This window comes from Rhinatrema bivittatum, chromosome 1, assembly GCF_901001135.1.
Source record: "Rhinatrema bivittatum chromosome 1, aRhiBiv1.1, whole genome shotgun sequence".
NCBI classification, from domain to species: Eukaryota; Metazoa; Chordata; class Amphibia; order Gymnophiona; family Rhinatrematidae; genus Rhinatrema; species Rhinatrema bivittatum.
The window spans coordinates 247,072,208-247,092,595 of record NC_042615.1 but is presented as its reverse complement, the minus strand read 5'-3'; the positions used below and the strand labels follow the sequence as shown (position 1 = coordinate 247,092,595).

Sequence of the window (20,388 nt, the reverse complement as noted above, 5' to 3'; positions counted from 1 at the left end):
ACTGTGTTTGTGACACACCAAAATTTTTTTTTTAAAACATACACACAAACACACAAACATTTATATATATCTCAAAGATCTCTTACAAAATCCAACATTTACAAAAATAAATTAGTTGAAAGAAATGAATAGCTAGCATTATTAAAATTGAAACAAAATATTATATGAATAAAATGAAAGGGGAATTTTCTCTTCTGCTATTATAATGTTTTAATGCCGTCATAATGGGAAAAAAAGACATTACCTAAAGGGATCTCAGTCATTTTCAAGAAACTTGAACTTGAAAAGGATAAGAGATAGAGAAGATATACTATAGATTCCATGAGATTAATTTGTTTTTTTTGGGTGTGTTTTTATCCTATTCTATCTTGTTAAGGGCCAGATATACTAAGCAGTTTTCAAACGGACCAAAATTGGAAAAATAATCTTTTAATGCATCACATCAAAAATCTTTTACATCTAGCTCTCACTGTGCATGACATTCAGTATTTTCTGATACTTTCTGCCATTGTTAATGCTAACTATACCATGGTAGAACTGATAATCTTCCCTCACTAGGCAGGACATTTCCTCACTTTTGGATACAAATTTATCCCTGATGTGCTCTGTCCTTCACAGTGTCTCATTGATTCCTTGTATTTCAAATGGAGATTAAAGCAGCACAGCTTGAAAAATAAGTAAATAATTTAGATGCTAGTTTTGACAATAAAAGGTTCATTTTCTTTGTCCTTCATTTATTTTGAAAATCCTGCCATGCTGACAGACCCCAAGATAGTTGGATAACTGTTTAGCTAGCTAAAAGGTTATGTAGCTAGATTGGGGGAAGGGCTGAGCCAGCTATTTAGCTAAGTTAGCAGATAAACTGTGATTGTCAGTGTTATCCAGCCAACATAGCTAAATAACTTTAGGACTGTCTGAGCAGAATCAGGGTGGAGAAGGAGAGAGGGTTCTGGAATTGAAGAATGGGTGAAAGGAATAGGAAGGATTGAAAGATGAATTCCAAGATCTGGGAAGAAGAAAGAAGTAGAAAGGAGGAGAAGATTCAGGAACTGAGGGATAGAATATGAGATCAAGGGAGAGAGGACCTAAATTGCAATAGTGATGGGGGGGCATTGCCATACATCAAAATGGTGCCTTCCGCTGGGGTGAATGCACAAGAGTAAATTACCTCTAGTGCGACTGCAGTGCACGGCGTCAGTTTATGAAAAATGAAGACAGAAGAGGACCGCTTCATGGGAGCTCCGAGTCGTGGGCTCTCAGCCTGGGCCTGACCCTAGGCCAAGCCACAGCATCAGGCCTGAGTCTGTGCTGAGGCCCCGGGTTTGGTTCATGGCCTCCAGCCTAGGCCACAATATCAGGCCTCAGCCCAGGCTATGGCCAAGGTTGAAGCGTCAGCCACCAGCCTCTGGTCTAAGCCTTGTCATCAGGCCTGGGTTTGGGTCAAAGCCCCAGCATCAGGACTTGGCCTCCAGGCCAGGTCATGATGTTGGGTCTGGGCTCTGGCTCTGGCCTAGACCAAGGCCCAAGCATCAGACCCTGCCTCTTGGCTGGACCCCCAGCATCTGGCCTGGGTATTGTTTGAGGCCTGGGCATCGTGACCCAGCCTCCAGTCTAGGCTGAGGCCCAGATGTCTGGATGCAGCTTCTGGCATGGGCCCCAGTATCAGGCCTGGGTCTGGGTCGAGGCCACAATGTTGGAACCGGCCTCCGAGTGAGGCTGTGGATTCAAGCCTGAGCCTGGACTCCAGCCTAAGCAGAGACCAAGGTTGCAGCAACTTATTGCAGCTTTGGCCTATGCAAGGCCGAGGCTTCAGCATGGCCTAGGCCTCTCTGGCGGTGGATCCCCACCAGACAGGATAAGTGGGGGCTGGGGGTTCCTTGCCCCAGCATTGTTCTAGGTAGGAGGGATGGGTGATTTGTATGTGATGGGAGGACTTGAGAGGCTTTGGAAGGCTCTGTTTTCAGTTTTCAGTTTTTTTCTGAAGGGTTCTTGTTTTAATGTTTGATTCATTTTTTTCAATAATGAAATGAATCAAACATTGTATAAACTGAACTTCATGGGAAAAACCCTCCTAAAAACAAACCAGAAAGCAAAAACAATTTTTCCCTGCATACCCTTAATAAACAGTTCAGTCCCCCCATTATAGGTAGGTGGATTAAGCCTCTATTTATATTAAACATCGTGTATTTAAAAATGTAAATTTTAGGACTAAACTTCTTCCTTCCACTTCTTTGAATAATTATTCTGTGCGCTGGGATTGGTTGCTCCTGTGTCTCCACCTCATTTTTTGTAGGAAGAAGATAGAGAAATCTGAGTACCATGTTATAAGCATGGCTAATAGCTGATGATCTTTTCACTGGACTTACAAAAGAAGATATCTCCTTCATTAATTTGTTACATGTGAAATGTGTTTTGTGTATTAAGCCTCATTCATCACAGAGGCAGTGCTTGTGCACTGGAAGAATGTTTATGTTTTATACAGTTGTTCATGCGGACATTGCTCAGGAGGTAGGACATGAAAGAAGACTTGTCTGGGATTTTATAGGGTTAAGAACTTAAGAGCTCAAAACTTGCCATGCTGTGTCAGACTAAAAGTGCATCAAGTCCAGTATTCTGTTTCCAAAATTGTCCAATCCAGGTCACAAGTACCTGGCAGGATCCCAAGGGGTAGATAGATTCCAAGCTGCTTATCCTAAAAATATAAGCAGTGTATTTCTGCAACTCTATCTTAATAATGGTTAATGGACTTTTCCTCCAGGAACTTGTCCAAACCTTTTTTAAACACAGCTACAAACCCCCACCCTCCTGACCCCCCCAAGACTTGCCTAAAGTCCCTGGTGGACCAGCGGGGGTCCCAGAGCGATCTCCTGCACTCGGGCCGTTGGCTGCCGGCATTCAAAATGGTGCCAATAGCCTTTGCCCTTACTATGTCACAGGGGCTACTGGTGCCATTGGTCGGCCCCTGTCACATGGTAGGAGCAGAAGATGGCAAATGGGACGAATCCGTCCCTGCTGCACATCCCTAAAAATTTGCATGAAGCACATTGAAGAGGTAACAGTGGCAGTTACTGGATGGGGCCTAGATATGTTTGTTGCAATATACACACTGTACATTAATGTGCTTCAGATATAGGCCTTGATATGCACGTGGCAACATGCAGTATGTTTTACAGCAATATACTACTTTACCACGTTCTGAACATAAGCCTTGATGTATTTACAGCTATACGCAGTATCTCCAAGCTCATGATATGGCTGCACCTAGGTTAGTGGGGAGCCCTTGGCAAACAAGGTTGCACTTCCATGGGCTGTGAAAGAGCTGACCACATCCAAGGGCACACATAAAATATTGTGTTTAAAGCTGGTTGTTTTATTTATTTATTTAAGATCACTTTTATCCCGCACCTTCCAAGGTTTGGGGGAAGGTTACATGGTGAACATACACAATTTTAAAAACAACAGGATAAAACATAAAATAATTGCATACAAAGGTTTAAGCCATTGTAGACAATATCAGCTAAAATTAAGTAAAGTGCTGCTCCCCAGGACACATTCACTCTGTGAAAGCCTGGGTAAATAGATAGGCTTTAAGGCAGTAGTCCCCAACCCTGTCCTGGGGGCCCACCAGCCAGTCAGGTTTTCAGGATATCCACAATGAATATGCATGAGAGAAAATTTGCATGCACTGCTTCCATAACATGTAAATTTTCTCTCATGCATATTCATTGTGGATATCCTGAAAACCTGACTGGCTGGTGGGCCCCCAAGACAGGGTTGGGGACCACTGCTTTAAAGGATTTCTTAGTTTACAAGGGCTAGTGATAGAGAATGTTCTTTCATGTGTGGCTGCCAGTTTGGTAGATTTGGCATCTGGGTCATCAAGTGAAAATGTGTTCGCTGATCTGAGATTTCTAGATGGTATGTGTTTGTGGGAAATTTCAGCATTTCCAGCTTGAAATCCTTAGTTAGGTTTTGCTAACTGCCGTCATATAAGGACTGAGACCGCACTTTTAGGTTAGCTAGTAACAACTAAAGGAAAAAGTACTGAAAATAATATAGCTACAGCATGCTAGGAATTCTATATTTAAATCATTTTTTTGTAGCCATGCTTAATCATATATGGAGAGGTTTAGAGTTGCTTAATCCAAAAAGCTAACTGTAATTTCTTAGGAAAAATGTTAACTTATGCATAGGTATTACTTACAATGAATTAGGTATAAATTCTTGGAATTCGATGAATATTGATAAAATGTCATACATATTCATGTTTGGTATGAAATGCTGACCGTTGATTTCTCCATAGCTTGTTATCAGTGTCTTTAGATCATGTACAAGGTGTGAATTATTGCTGTGGCACTCGGAGATCTCACATTTTGAGTTCTTATTGGTGACCTGAATTATCTGTGGGGCCAATGCAATAATTTTTACTTTTTAATGCAAGCATGGTGCCTGCAAGGGGGGCACCATGCAATAGGCAAATTAGGGGGTCGTGCTAGTAAGGAGGTGCTAGGGTCGCTTGCGCAACCTCAGCACCTCCTTGCTAACGCGACCCCACGGTGGCTGCTGGTTCTGAAGACCGACGACGGTAAACTCGGCATCAATTTTCATAACCTGCCGTCTGCCAGTAATGAAAACGGCATCGGTCTTTAATAACTCGGCGGTCTGCCGAGGTATTTTTTTTTTGTTTTTTTACTGAAGAAGTACAGAAAAGCAGTTTTTTCTGCTTTTCTGTACTTCTTTTACATGCGCTCAGCTATTAACGCCTGCTCCAGGCAGGCATTAATATCTGAGCGATAAATGTGCATCTGAGACGAACATTTATATTTTTGGATGTGGAGTGAACGAGTAATAGCCTCATTCACATGCATTTGCATTCGATGAGCACTATCTCATTCACTCCGCGTTGGACGAGGGTTAAATAGGCACTAATCCCGCTATTGCATTAGGGGGTGGATTAGCGATTATTGAACCCACATCGGATTGTAGGTTAAACAGTGCGCTCATGTGAGCAGGAAGTCCAACAGGTGAAGGCAGAGTAGCAGGCAAGGCAGATGGCAATCCCACAGTGTCCGCGGTCCTGGTTTAAAGGCCCCCACCCCGATGGCACCACAGAGGTTGGGCAGAGAATACCAAGTAACTGGTCTTCCTCTCCCTATAATACATTGGTGGATGAGTGTTAAGACAATTTGCCTATCAAGTCTTCAACTTTGATGGCCAGGACTGGCCTGCTCACCACCCAAGAATTATGTTTCATATTCATCAGTGACTCCTGCATTTTTATAGACCAGTATGTCATTGCACTGTAGAGAACATTGTTGCCCAATAATAAAGGATTTAATTAGAGGATTTCTTGAGGGGCAAAGCTTCAATGGCCCTACATCCTGGACAGTGGAATGTGCAAAAAAAGGGTGACTTCTACAGACAATCCTGTGGAGAGCATGATGCTTATTGAGTATTTACTAGGGATGTGCAGAGGGACGCCATACGTTGCATTCGTGATTCGGATTCTTCGGGGAACAGATACGTTGCATTCGGCCGTATGGCGCCCCGATGCGTTAATACGGCGATTTCTATTTGTGTCCCAGCTAAAATTCAAATTAACTACAACCCCCCACCCTCCTGACCCCCCAAGACTTACCAAAACTCCCTGGTGGTCCAGCGGGGGGTCCGGGAGCCATTCCCTGCACTCACACCCTCGGTGCCGGTTTCATCATGGTGCCGATAGCCTTTCTCACAGGGGCTACTGGTGCCATTGGTCAGCCCTTGTCACATGGCCATCAGCGCCATCTTGTGCTCCTACCATGTGACAGGGGCTGACCAATGGCACCGGTAGCTCCTGTGACATAGTATGGGCAAAGGCTATCGGCGCCATTTTGAGTACTGGCATCGGACGGCTGGAGTGCAGGAGGTCGCTCCGGGACCCCCTTTGGCCCCCCAGGGACTTTTGGCCAGCTTGGGGGGGCCTCCTAACCCCCACAAGACTTGCCAAAAGTCCAGCGGGGGTCCGGGAGCGACCTCCTGTACGCCGGCCGTCCAATGCCAGTACTCAAAATGGCGCCGATCACCTTTGCCCTCACTATGTCACAGGTACCGACGGTCGGCCTCTGTGACATTGTGAGGGCAAAGGCGAGCTGCTGCCAGTATTCAAAATGGCGCCGATCGCCTTTGCCCTCACTATGTCACAGGGGCCGACCATCAGTACCTGTGACATAGTGAGGGCAAAGGCGATCGGCGCCATTTTGAGTACTGGCATCGGATGGCCGGCGTGCAGGAGGTCGCTCCCGGACCCCCACTGGACTTTTGGCAAGTCTTGTGGGGGTCAGGATGCCCCCCCAAGTAGGCCAAAAGTCCCTAGGGGTCCAATGGGGGTCCCGGAGCGACCTCCTGCACTCCAGCCGTCCGATGCCATTACTCAAAATGGCGCCGATAGCCTTTGCCCATACTATGTCACAGGGGCTACCGGTGCCATTGGTCAGCCCCTATCACATGGTAGGAGCACAAGATGGCCCCGATGGCCATGTGACAGGGACAGACCAATGGCATCGGTAGCCCCTGTGACAAAGGCTATTGGCACCATGATGAAACCGGCACCGAGGGTGTGAGTGCAGGGGATGGTTCCCGGACCCCCCGCTGGACCACCAGGGAGTTTTGGTAAGTCTTCGGGGGGGGGGGGGGTTCAGGAGGGTTGAGGGTTTATTTAAATTTTTATTTAGGTGGCCATATAATTCGGCGAAGATTCGTGTATTCATTTGGAATCGCGATACGTTTCGCTTACCCACGAATACTACGAATAGTGCAATATACGTTGCGGATCGCCAATATGGCAAAAACAAATGCACACCCCTAGTACTTACAAATTGAAAGTCAGCAGGTGAGGGTATAGTCACCTATCTATATCTGAGACATTATATGGCATATTTGTTTATATTCAGTTATTTATTTGCTGAATGCACTTGACCTATGCTGAGGCCGTATACATCTAATAAAGATCTTTTTTCTTGAATAGCATTGATAAATTCAGAACAGGAGACTGGGGTGGGGAGAGGGAATTGGGCAATAAGAAAGCAAGTTGCAACTGTCAAGATTGTGCTTTTAAAAGTTCTGTGTAGACTGTGTCATTCTTTCATTATGCAAAAATTATTTGTTTATATTAGATTTGTTTCCATCTTAGCGTTGTTTGTACAAATTGATATGTCACAAGATGTTATTTTGTTCCTTATGATTTGATTTAGGTTTCTTAAAAAGCAAATGGTAAAAGTGCTATTCATTATTGAAAACTAAAATGATAATTTAAAATCATTTTTGAAAAGTAGGATGAGTAATATGTCAAGAAACTTCCTGTTTGTAGCATAAATCATGTACAGTATGATACATTAATGTTATATTGAGTCATATGTCATACCTATCTGTTGCTTTGAATGTTCTTACCATTAAAGTGTTGCTATCCATGTTACAATTAGCCTTCAAAAACTAAAGCAGGTAGCACTTAAAAACAATCCATAAAATCACTTGTATATGTAGAGATAATTCAGGGCCAGCTTTTCCCTTTCCAAATACCAGAAGTGTTGCTAGGTATTTCAGAGACCCAGGGCACAGGCTAATAGGTCCTTACTCCCCATCTCCCTACCCAAGGGTTGCTAATTTTTCCACAAACAAGGACTGGGGAGACCCTCCCCTTGCCTCATTTGCATATATTTGCCACCACTGTCCATGAACTTGTCTCCTTTCTCTTGTCCTTCTGTTCCTTCTATTCTAGCATTCCCAGGACAGTAGTAATGAATAGGGATGTGAATCGTTTTAGGACGATTAAAATTATCGTCCGATAATTTTAATATCGTCTTAAACCGTTATGGAACACAATACAATAGAGATTCTAACGATTTATCGTTATAAATCGTTAGAATCGTGAGCCGGCACACTAAAACCCCCCTAAAACCCACCCCCGACCCTTTAAATTAAATCCCCCCCCCTCCCGAACCCCCCCCCCAAATGACTTAAATAACCTGCGGGTCCAGCGGCGGTCCGGAACGGCAGCGGTCCGGAACGGGCTCCTGCTACTGAATCTTGTTGTCTTCAGCCGGCGCCATTTTCCAAAATGGCGCCGAAAAATGGCGGCGGCCATAGACGAACACGATTGGACGGCAGGAGGTCCTTCCGGACCCCCGCTGGACTTTTGGCAAGTCTTGTGGGGGTCAGGAGGCCCCCCCCAAGCTGGCCAAAAGTTCCTGGAGGTCCAGCGGGGGTCAGGGAGCGATTTCCCGCCGCGAATCGTTTTCGTACGGAAAATGGCGCCGGCAGGAGATCGACTGCAGGAGGTCGTTCAGCGAGGGTTCCGGCGCCTCGCTGAACGACCTCCTGCAGTCGATCTCCTGCCGGCGCCATTTTCCGTACGAAAACGATTCGCGGCGTGAAATCGCTCCCTGACCCCCGCTGGACCTCCAGGAACTTTTGGCCAGCTTGGGGGGGGGCCTCCTGACCCCCACAAGACTTGCCAAAAGTCCAGCGGGGGTCCGGAAGGACCTCCTGCCGTCCAATCGTGTTCGTCTATGGCCGCCGCCATTTTTCGGCGCCATTTTGGAAAATGGCGCCGGCTGAAGACAACAAGATTCAGTAGCAGGAGCCCGTTCCGGACCGCTGCCGTTCCGGCCCGCCATTGGACCCGCAGGTTATTTAAGTCATTTGGGGGGGGGGTTCGGGAGGGTGGGGGATTTAATTTAAAGGGTCGGGGGTGAGTTTTAGGGGGTTTTAATGTGCCGGTTTTGCGATTTTACGTTTTTTCGATTTTTCACGATTTTTCACGATATTTTACCCCCCCAAACGGCAACAATACGATTCCCTCCCCCTCCCAGCCGAAATCGATCGTTAAGACGATCGAGGACACAATTCACATCTCTAGTAATGAATAATCAACCAACAGATCAGCAGTGTCTGATGTGCTCATGAATCAACTTAAAACACCATAACAATGATGGAGCATAATCTGCATAGATACATGCATTTTATTAATTGCATATGTGTATATGCATTATGGTTGCATTGCTCATTTTTCCCATTGTTATAGTACTATTAAGAGGTGAGTCAATCATTCACACCCTTCAGTGATTTCTTAAGGTGCTCTTACCACTGGCTGAGGGACTCAGACACAGCATAGAATAGCACTTAGCCACGTACATACTGCCTTTGGGTTACGTATGTGTTGCTATCCTGCCCGCGGCCAGAGCCATGGGCAGTGTCTCACCTCTTTTTTTCAACTCCTCCTGCAGCTGGAGGCCGCCGATGCCCTATCTGTGCGGTGGGAACTGCCGCCATCGCTGCCACGACTCGAGCAGGGAACCACCGCCGCAGCAGTTTCCATTGCAGCAGAGGCCGCCGACAGCACTTCCAGGAGGCCCGGAGGCCGCCAACCTTTCCTTGTCCCCTCCAGCGGAAGGGGCCTCCATCCCCAGCCTTGCCTGCAGCATGGAGCCGCCCTCAGCTGCGTCTCCACGGCATGGGGTCACTCCCATGTTGGGCTCCGCTCTGCGGCCTGCTCCTGCTTCCTGTTCCATCTTCAGCAGCGGGGACGCCGCTCTCCTGGGTCCTGCACTCCTCCTCCCTGGCACACGTGCGTGCTCCTCCTCTTTATTTAAAGGGGCAAGGCACCCTATGCTGCCATCCCTCCTGGATGACATCATCTCACCGGGCCTGACAGTCTGACAGTCAGAGCTTGCCTTTGCAATAAGGTTCTTTGTTCCTTTTGCCTCCAGGTATCTTCGGAGTTCCTGACCTCTCCCACTTTGGATTGTCTTCCCCAAGCCTGACATCCGCCTGCCTGACTACGCTGACCTCTCCAAGCCTGACCTCCGCTTGCCTGACTATGCTGACTTCTCCAAGCCTGACCATAGCTGGCCTGACTACTCTGTCATCTCTCCAGGAGACTCTCAGAGGCCCACCTAAGTCCAGGCAGTCCAGGCACCCAAGGGCTCAAACTGCAGAAACCCCCAGACTGTTATTGGTGAAGCTCCAACTTGCCTCTGTCTCCACGTGTGCTCCGCCTCCTGGTGGCAGGCTCTCTCTGGGTCCGACAAGAGGGCCGTACCAATCCTGCACTAGGCCAAGGGTCCACCTCAAGCACAACAGATTACAAAGGCCATGGACTCGGTGGAGCCGCGTGCCCTCCAGACCATTCCAGGCCTGGCTGCCAAAATGCAGGAGCAGCAGCATTTTCTTGAAACTCTGGCCTCTTCCTTGGAGCGTCTACATGCCTTGCTGGTTTCCTATCCTGTGGATCTGGCTGTGTTAAAGTCCATTCCCGGGATATTCCAGAAGCTCCAGGATCTTCAACTAAGCATGAAGCAGGTGGTGGTGGATGTAAACCATCTTGAGGCTGAACAAGATTCCCTGACTCAGCCTATTGTCTCACCGCCTACCCCTGCGGACTCCATGCTGGGATCTGACCTTGGTTGGGCGGTCATTTCCATGCCGGCTCCACCACGTTACTCTGGGGATCCCAAATGGTGTCGGGGATTCCTGAACCAATGCTATATGCATTTCACCCTCCAAGAGGTATTGTTTCCAAATGATCTGATCAAGACAACCTTTATCTTGTCCCTTTTGGGTGGCAAGGCATTGGCATGGGCCTCCCCTTTGTAGGAACATTCTGACCCCATGTTTTCCAACCTTCCGCAATTCGTGTCCGCCTTTAAACAGGTATTTGAAGAACCTGGCAGGCTTCCAGCTATGGGATCTGATCTCTTGCAGCTGCGCCAAGGAACCAGCTCTCTTTCTGACTATGCAATTGAATTCCATACGCTGGCCACAGAGCTGAATTGGTAAGGGGATAGCCTGCACACTATTTTCCTGGAGGGATTGGCTCCCCGGATAAAAGATGAATTGGTGGCACGAGAACTCCCTACCTCCCTCGAAGGCCTTATCGATCTAACTGGAAAGATTGATAGGTAGAGATGTGAATCGGAACCGGAATCTGATCGGTTCTGGTTCCGATTCAAAATCTTAAAGTTTTGATCATTCGGCTCGATTTTTTTTTTTGTTATCGGCTCCGCCCGATCCGATAACAAAAAAACCCTCCCCCACTCTCCCAAACCCCCAAAAACCACTTTAAAAGTTAGCTCTTCTGGTCCTTCTCCTGATTTGGAAGGAGGTTCCATGGAACAACTGGTTCTTCTGACTCAATCTCACCCTTTGTTAGATCCCTCTGAAGATATCCCAGAGCCAATAGAAATCTCCTTGAGAGATATTTTGAGACATGATATCATGCATAAAATTAGCATTAAATCAGCCAATGTTAAAATGTTCTCAATTTTCACCAGCAACCTCTTTGAAAGTATCTGAAATGGACAAAGGATAGAAAATATTGAGTCTTCTGTAATATCTAATAGGGGTGTGCATTCGGATTGACCACATTAGTAAAACGCAACTCATATTTTTTTTTTACTTAAAAAATTGATTCGACATAAACGATCGGATTTCCCACATATCGAACATAGATATGTTCGATATGTGGGAAATCGCGATTGTTGAGCCAAAATAAAAATATAAACCCCCTCACCCTCCTTAATCCCCCCCCGACTTACCACAACTCCCTGGTGATGGAGCGAGGAGTGAGGACGCCATTTCTGCAATCCTTGGCGAGAAGCATGTGACGTCGGCGGCACGTCGAGTGACGCCGGCGTCACGTGATTCCCGGCGAGTTCGCGCCGGACGGCTCGTTCGGCCCAAAAAGAACTTTTGGCCAGCTTGGGGGGGTCAGGAGGCCCCCCCAAGCTGGCCAAAAGTTCTTTTTGGGCCGAACGAGCCGTCCGGCGCGAACTTGCCGGGAATCACGTGACATCGCGTCTGAGTGACGCGGCGCCACGTGATTCCCGGCTCGTTCGCGCCGGACGGCTCGTTCGGCCCAAAAATAACTTTTGGCCAGCTTGGGGGGGTCAGGAGGCCCCCCCAAGCTGGCCAAAAGTTCTTTTTGGGACGAACGAGCCGTCCGGCGCGAACGAGCCGGGAATCACGTGACGCCGCGTCACTCGACGTGCCACCGACGTTACATGCTTCTCGCCAAGGATTGCAGAAATGACGTCCTCACTCCTCGCTCGATCACCAGGGAGTTGTGGTAAGTCTGGGGGGGGATTAAGGAGGGTGAGGGGGTTTAAATTTTTTTTTTGCACATATGTACATATACCCAACTCATTGGATTTTTTTTATGTCCATATTGGCCGCAAGTGGGACCCCCTTTCGGACATAAAAAATATGAACATAAAATTTTGCTCTGCACATCCCTAATATCTAATGACTACTATCTCTGTATTACAGGCTAGCGAAATGATAACAATCAAGAACAATTCAAGTCTTCATTATAAAATTGAGTTGTTGGAGAATAAATCTAGGTCTCAAAACCTATGACTTATTAATTATCCTAAAACTAGATGATTGGAATAGAGTTATTTAAAAGATATGCTATAAAAACATTACAATTTTTGGTTGATACAGTTTTTTTGATCTCTATTATTATGTACCTGAGGTTGAAAAAGCGTCTAACCTTATAGAGGTTTCTTCTGATATGCTTACTCCTATAGATAGACCTGTTCTTTCTCAGTTTTTGCAAAATTCACAAGATCTGATTGCAACCAGAGGTACGCTTATTATTTCCTTTGTTCTTGACTCAGATAAATAATCTGTCTTTCAGCAATATTTTAAATATAAAAATATTTCCTTTTGCAGACAGAGGATCCAGATATTTCCAGGGAAACCTAAACCCCATGTTTTAGAGATTGGCGCTACTTTTTCCCTGAGATTTCTCTGTAAGTGTAAGGTGGTACAGCAAGAACAAATTTATTTTTGTATAACCTTCTTATCTGTAACCTTTTCTAGTGGATAAGGAGCAGGCCAGTTAAGTGGCCAAGGGTCAGGTGGTACTTCATGGACTTCCAATCAGTGTTTGCTTTTTTTTCCCCTTTTTACTTTATTTCTTAGTATTCCACAATACATTTTGCCTACTTATAAAGGGGAACATATGATATAAATAGGTTTATAACATTTACCTATGTATTTATGTATTGAAATTTCTTTCATTGCCTAATTTTGATTCACAATTCATCTGATAAAAATTCATAAATAAATAATTTTAAAAAATGTTTCTGCACATGCGGTCAGCGTAAATGCATGATAGTAGCATGCACATGAGTATGTGCTATTTAGGAGGATATATCGTGAGCAGGTGCATATTTTGGTGACTCACAAAATGTTAAGAGGGAAACAAATAGCAGGTTTAAGGGGGCGTTATGGAGCAGGATTCAAAAGTACATTATCAAACTTGTCTGTATACTGATAGAACTGTTAATTAAGTTACGGAAGTGAAACTGCAGTTTTTGGGTGGAAGGTCTGGGTTAAGTGATAGAGGTCAGGATGAAGTGCTGGGTGGTCAAGGCGATGTGTCGGATGTCTGAGTGATCTGGTGGATGTGTCAGCAAATAGGTGACAATAGCAAGTATGTATGCAAGTATTTTCAGAAGCAAAGTATGTTCATTCGTTATAAAATACATGCCTCTTCATATAACTCAGAATTATTATGTGCACAAACTGAGGCCAGTATTAAATATATAAGTTCAGCTGGATAAGTTATTATTATGGATATTCAGCTGCATACTCCGAATAAAGTTATCCAGCTATATACAGCTGGATAACTTTGAAACCTAACCAGCTATCTTTAAATATCACCGGTTAGATTTCAAAGATAGCCGGGTACATGTATAATATAACCGGTTAAACGTTGATGCTGAATTTAAAAAAACCCAAAAACAGTGAAACACTCAATACCCCTGATAGGCAAGCTCCCTCCCTCCAAACTCCCCCCAAAATAAAAAAAATGTAACAGCCAATATGCACAAAAACCCATCCTCCCCTCCCTTTCTTCCTTAAATCCACAAATTGAGAAGACAAGTCTATCCTAGCAAGTCCACTTTCACCCTCCCCCCCCCAGGTCAATCCAACTCTCACCCTCTCACCCCATCCAGAACCTCCCATACCTCTAAATGTTTCCAGTAGCTCAGATGAATGGCCCAGGTCCTAGTGTGTCCAACATTGCTAAGACGTCAAAGATCATCACGTACTTAACATGCATTGCTGGCAGTGCTTTGCTTTGAAAGCAGTGCTAGTAGTGTATGCAGCCAGTATTGAACTTTTGATGTCTAAGCAATGATGAACATGTCAACTGCTGGGCGCTTCTTCCCAGTTCCCAGTGCCATTTAAGGGTATGGGAGATTCTGGATGGGGTGAGAGGGTGCGGGGTGGGGTGACTGCGAGAGAAGGAAAGGGAAAGATGGGCTTCCTGGAACAGATTTGACTTCCCCATTTCTGGATTTCAGAAAGAGGGAGGCTTGGTTGAGTTTTCATGGAATATAGGCCTCTACCTTTTTTCTTCTTCTTCTCTTGTAGGGCTTATTGAAGAAGGTAATTCACCTGACAGGTGCATTCTTGGACTGCATTTTATTTTTTTTAAACACAGCATTCCCGGATAACTTTAGATCTGCTCTGAGGCATATCTAGTAATAGATAAAGGGGCAGATTTTAAAACCCCTGCGCGCATAAATCCGGCAGGATTTACACGCGCAGGGCCCTCGCGCGCCGGCGCGCCTATTTTGCATAGGCTGCCGACGCGCGTAAAGCCCCGGGACGCCGTAAGTCCCGGGGCTTTCGAAACAGGGAGGGAGGGGGCATGTCCGGGGGCGTTCCCGAAACGACGCTGCATTTCGGGGGCGTGGTGTCGGCCCGGGGGCGTGGTCGAGGCCTTCAGACCACGCCCCCAGGACCGGAGGATGGAGCGGGGCTGCCGGCGATGCGCGCAAAGTTACGCCTGCTAGCAGGCGTAACTTTGCCGTCAAAGGTAAGGGGGGGGTTAGATAGGGCCGGGGGGGTGGGTTAGGTAGTGGAAGGGAGGGGAAGGTGGGGGGAGGGCGAAGAAAAGTTCTCTCTGAGGACGCTCCGAAATCGGAGCGGCCTCGGAGGGAACAGGCAGGCCGCGCTGGGCTCGGCATGCGCAGGTTGCACAAATGTGCACCCCCTTGCGCGCGCTGACCCAGGATTATATAAGATACGCGCGGCTACGTGCGTATCTTATAAAATCTGGTGTACTTTTGTTCGTGCCGGTGGCGCGAACAAAAGTACCAGCACGCGTATTGTTTTAAAATCCGCCCCAAATAGCTTATTCAGCTAACTCCAAATATTGGATAAGTTATTCCACTAACTCATCCACAAACTGGAATATCTGTAACATACCCCTTACTTATTTGGCTAAATCTTAGATAAATAATAAGTTATCCAGCTAAAAATTAGCCATATGGGTATAGGAATTATTCAAAATTCACCATTTATCAAAGCAGTTGGCCTCCTTATAATTGTAATGCAAAGACAGCCACAAGCTATTTGAATTTAAATAATTAGTATAAGCAAAAAGACAGTGACACAGGCATGTCCGAATGAAACCACATTTGACAGATAAGTTTCACTTCAAACCGCTCCTCATGCCGGAGTATACATAATCATCGGCCGATGTTGAGATTTTGGGAGGTTTAGTTACATAGAGTCATGTGTTTCATTGCAACTTTTATGATTTAATTTGATGCTGTATATTTTAAGTGCAATATTTAAAGTGCTATTTGTGGTAGCATTTCTTCGTTTGTGATGAATGATTGAGAAAACCAGGTTGTCTACTTCAGTTCATGACCTAATAATTTCCCAGCTTGCTGACATTCCTTAGGCACAATTTTGATACATTTTCTGCTTATTAGTGGCTCCTTATAATTATTGCATACATAAAATATATGTTCATAATTTCATAACATGGGTAGAGAAAGTATGTATTTTTGTGCATTTCAAATATATGGGCATAGTGAAACATGCACGTAATTTCAGGGCAGAAATATGCAGTATTTCATAAACTGTCCAGCTCCTGCCACACAGTTTATAAAATACTGTATATATATCTCCACATGCCCACTCATGTATGCATTTAGGGGCGGATTTTCAGAGCCCTGCTCGCCTAAATCCGCCCAAAACCGGGCGGATTTAGGCAAGCAGGGCCCTGCGTGCCGGTGAGCCTATTTTACATAGGCCTACCGGCGCGCGCAGAGCCCCGGGACTCGCGTAAGTCCCGGGGTTCTCCGAGGGGGGCGTGTCGGGGGCGTGTCGGGGGCTGTCCCGGTCGTCGCTGCGTTTTGGGGGCGTGTCGGCAGCGTTTTGGGGGCGGGTACGGGGGCGTGGCTACGGCCCGGGGCGGTCCGGGGGCATGGCCGTGCCCTCCGTACCCGCCCCCAGGTCGCGGCCCGGCGCGCAGGAGGCCCGCTGGCATGCGGGGATTTACGCCTCCCAGAGGGAGGCGTAAATCCCCCAACAAAGGTAAGGGGGGGGTGTAGACAGGGCCGGGCGGGTGGGTTAGGTAGAGGAAGGGAGGGGAAGGTGAGGGGAGGGCGTTAGAGGATTCCCTCCGAGGCCGCTCCGATTTCGGAGCGGCCTTGGAGGGAACGGGGGTAGGCTGCGTGGCCCGGCGCGCGCCGGCTATACAAAATCCATAGCCTTGCGCGCGCCGATCCAGGTTTTTAGCAGCGCCTGGAGCGCAAACAAAAGTAGGCTATTCGCGCTCCTTTTAAAATCCGCCCCTTAGTGACTTGTGCAGATTATTGAAAACTGGGCATTATATTTGTTTCCATTTTGCACACATTGGAATTTTCCAGAATATATATCGAACAATATCATTAAGTATAAAAAAATAGAAACAATAGGAGTTTTGGTACTGAAATGAAAGTATAGTTCAAAGAGAAAATGATGAAAATGTATACATTTAATTAGACAACAAAGGAATATTAATATTGTAGCAATGAAGAATAACTTGCCTGTCAAACCCACATAGGCTAAAGAGTCCTTATTTCAATTTTGACGTGTTATATGTTTCTTTACAGTGTATTCTATTAAATCATTGATATATTTTTTTTACTTTTTAAAAAGGTTTACTTCATATAAAACAAAATGTTTTGTAGACAGGTCTGCCTTACTCTAGCTGTCCAGCAAAAGAAAGTATACAATTAATGCCAGTCTAAAATTCATTTCTTAATCTTTAATATACCAGATGCACATAGATAGCAATCTGTGAATCAAAGCCAAGGAAGACTTCCATTGTTAGGAATCTTCATAAATACATAAGATTTACCATACTGGGTAAGACCAAAGGTCTACCCAGCCCAGTATTCTGATTCCAATAGTGGCCAATCTAGTTCATAAGTACCTGGCAGGATCCCACCTCCTCTTTTATCCTCAAAAGAACAGCTAACCTAATAAAGGTCATACACCATCATAATTTACTCATTAACAGTGATTCATTGTGTCAATCAAAAGGCTCTTGTCTATTAACCTGCTAGATTACCTTATGGTCCAAGAATGAATATACTAATTCCTTTAGGTACAAACTGTTTCCAGACATCCAAAATATCCCTTTGCTCCTCACTTTCTAGTGCAAGCTTCTCGGCATGTGCTGCAAGACGGAGTATATTGGGAATGTAGCCTCAGTTCTACACTCTTAAACACCTTCAGGAATCTCCACAAAGCTCTAGAGAGATCCTCAGCCACCAGGACTGAAACTTAATATCTCAGAGATCAAATGCCTGCTGTATGTAGACAATCTAGTTATGCGGGGGCCCATTTTTAAATTGCCCAAGTAGTTTGCATGTTTAGCATTGCTCTCTGCTTCAACGGCAAGAGATAACAGGAAATTGGTGTCAGACAGCAACCAACAAGTATGGGAGTAACTTATACAGCATGGTAGTTGCCACACCCTGATGATACCTTTATGGGGAGATGAGTTTGGCGTGGCTAGTGCTACCATAAGCTTGATGAGCAGACTGGATGGACCATTTTGGACCTTTTCTGCCATCATTTCTATGTAAAAAAAAAAACCCTCATCTGTTCAAATTAATATTCCCATAATCAACCTTGTCTCATAACTAGCTGTAAGTTGAATGTGTATTGTGTGTACACTCAACCGTAATCTGCTATTCTGTTATATTGCACCCTGGGTAGGGTACTGAATAAATAACAAAATTGATTTATGTATATAATTGTGATGATAACTACTTCTAAGGAGGTGTCTGCAGCTTTATTCAACAAATGGGATGTAAAGTATATAAACAGAACAACAAAGAGAGCAGATGGCTTGTCCTATTTGTGATAAAACTTTCTTAACAATATTAGTAGTTATATAAATGACTGTTTTTTAGAATCAAGAATTTTACAGAAGTATCTATGTAAACTTATCATGTTCCAGCCTTTTTTAAATACTCTTTCAAATATGATTTAACAATTATCATACTGTTTACATAATTGTAGATAATCCATGTTATGTTCTGTATGCCAAATAAATAAGAATCCTTAATTGGAAAAATCTGATTCTGAAATGAGTGGGTTTAAGTTATATAAGAATGTTTGGCCTTGTCTACAAATACATCTGAAACATAGGTTTCTATGCAAAATAGTGGTGAGAAACCATAATCATGTCTATAACAAAGTGACTTCTTTAGCACATGACAACTGTATTTGAGATATTCCACTGTGTAACGCAAGCATCTTGAATAAACTTGCCTTCTTTCTTTTAACCTTTTTTCAGCTGGATAGTGCTACTTCTCTCATCCAGGCAGCCAAAAACCTGATGAATGCTGTGGTCCTCACTGTGAAAGCTTCCTATGTGGCTTCTACTAAATACCAGAAGATCTATGGAACAGCCGCTGTCAACTCACCAGTTGTATCTTGGAAGATGAAAGCCCCTGAAAAGAAGCCCTTAGTAAAGAGAGAAAAGCCAGAAGAATACCAGACCAGAGTGAGAAGAGGGTCACAGAAAAAACACATCTCCCCTGTACAGGCTTTAAGTGAATTTAAAGCTATGGATTCCTTTTGAAACTCTAGGCTATACAACAGGCTTTTTATATTCTTTTTTTGTATCCATACCTGCTGACTTGTATGCGTTTGGCATGAGAGATCTAGAGGAGCGATGTCAATTTGCATGCAGCATAAGATTTCTACATCTGCACACAGGAAAATAAATGCAGAAAATATACTTCTAATATTAATCTTAGTTATCCCAAGCTTTCTTTTTAGACTGTAACATTCAATTGGCCAAAGAATTGCCATGATAAAATGTGGAAACTCATGTCTTCAAAGCAAAATATTATGCATGCAGGAAATCTTAGTTTGGCAGGTATATAAAGTGAATAACTGGAAGTGTAACGGTAGATCATAAAGCTTGTATTGCTTTTGTTACAGTGCAAAAATGTACTAGCAAATATGCTTAGGTGTGTTGCCCAGTAACTGAACAATTTAAGTTTTAAAGTAAATCTCATTCTAGTGTGTGTTTTTTCAATTGAAAAAAATTCCTAATCCAACAGAAAATTATTTTTTATTCCATATTTCATTCTTTTAGTTTTTGCAGTGTTCTATATCTAAGATCGTATGCTACCAATTAGTGCAGTACTACATTTATTATGAAAAAAGCTGTACATTTGCCAATTGAAATTGGCACAGTAGGATATGAAGCACAATATGGTGGTTTACATGGCCTATTTTCATGTTTTGATTAGAGATAGATGATCTGCTGGTGGAAAATGTAGCGGTAAGGAAATGAGAGCATAGGAGCAAATATGTAGATGTAGCTTGGAGTACAGGTACTAAGTTATAAACCTTTGTATCCATTAGCTATCAATAAACTCATTTACTCTTGGACTCTTAAATCTCATGTCCTTTTTAATGTATGTATGCACAAGAGAACAATAGTGTTACTAGTATTGTGAGACATAAACTCCATATTTATGCTTTTATTTAAAGGTGCCATCATTTATTTCAGGCTCAGAATGATTTAGTTTCTCCTAATTATAGAAGAGAATAAGCATTATGATTATTTTGAAGAAGTATTGTTTAAAGGAACCTATATGATGGAAACTTTTAAACAGCCTCACGGGCGCACATGTATACACATAGGCCAGCTCGCAAAAAGGACGCAGCCATTTTATAACATAGGCGCAAATATGCTCACATGATATTAAATAGACTGAATGCGCATGCATGTGCACATAATTTTATACGGATGCGCACATGTGCATGCAAATGCTGCCTCTGCTGCATAAGTGGGGGGGATTTTATAAAGGACACGTGACAATGCAATTACCAGTTTCCTCAGTTCATTCCCAGTTCACCTAGGTAATGAATAGGACTCCGACCCCCCCCCCCCCCAGTTAAATAGATTCCCTTTTACCCTGTTAGTACCAACCCTTAATCCCCGCCGATTAGCCTATTGTTTTATATTTTATTATTTACATACCAGCCATAGCACTAATAAAGTTATGCAGCAGGGGATCGCAGCGT

The 20,388-nt window shown here is 44.6% G+C and overlaps 1 protein-coding gene across 2 annotated transcripts in view; it reads left to right on the top strand.

Moving 5' to 3' along the window:
- The window catches only part of CTNNA2 (catenin alpha 2), a 2,350,558-nt gene extending 2,330,821 nt beyond the window's left edge, over window positions 1-19,737 (top strand). For both annotated transcript variants that reach the window (XM_029593361.1, XM_029593351.1), the window contains one exon: window positions 18,641-19,737. In XM_029593361.1, the coding sequence (XP_029449221.1) occupies window positions 18,641-18,928 (288 nt within the window). In that variant the 3' untranslated portion in view covers window positions 18,929-19,737. The remainder of the gene's footprint in view (window positions 1-18,640) is intronic.
- Window positions 19,738-20,388: the final 651 nt, after the last annotated feature.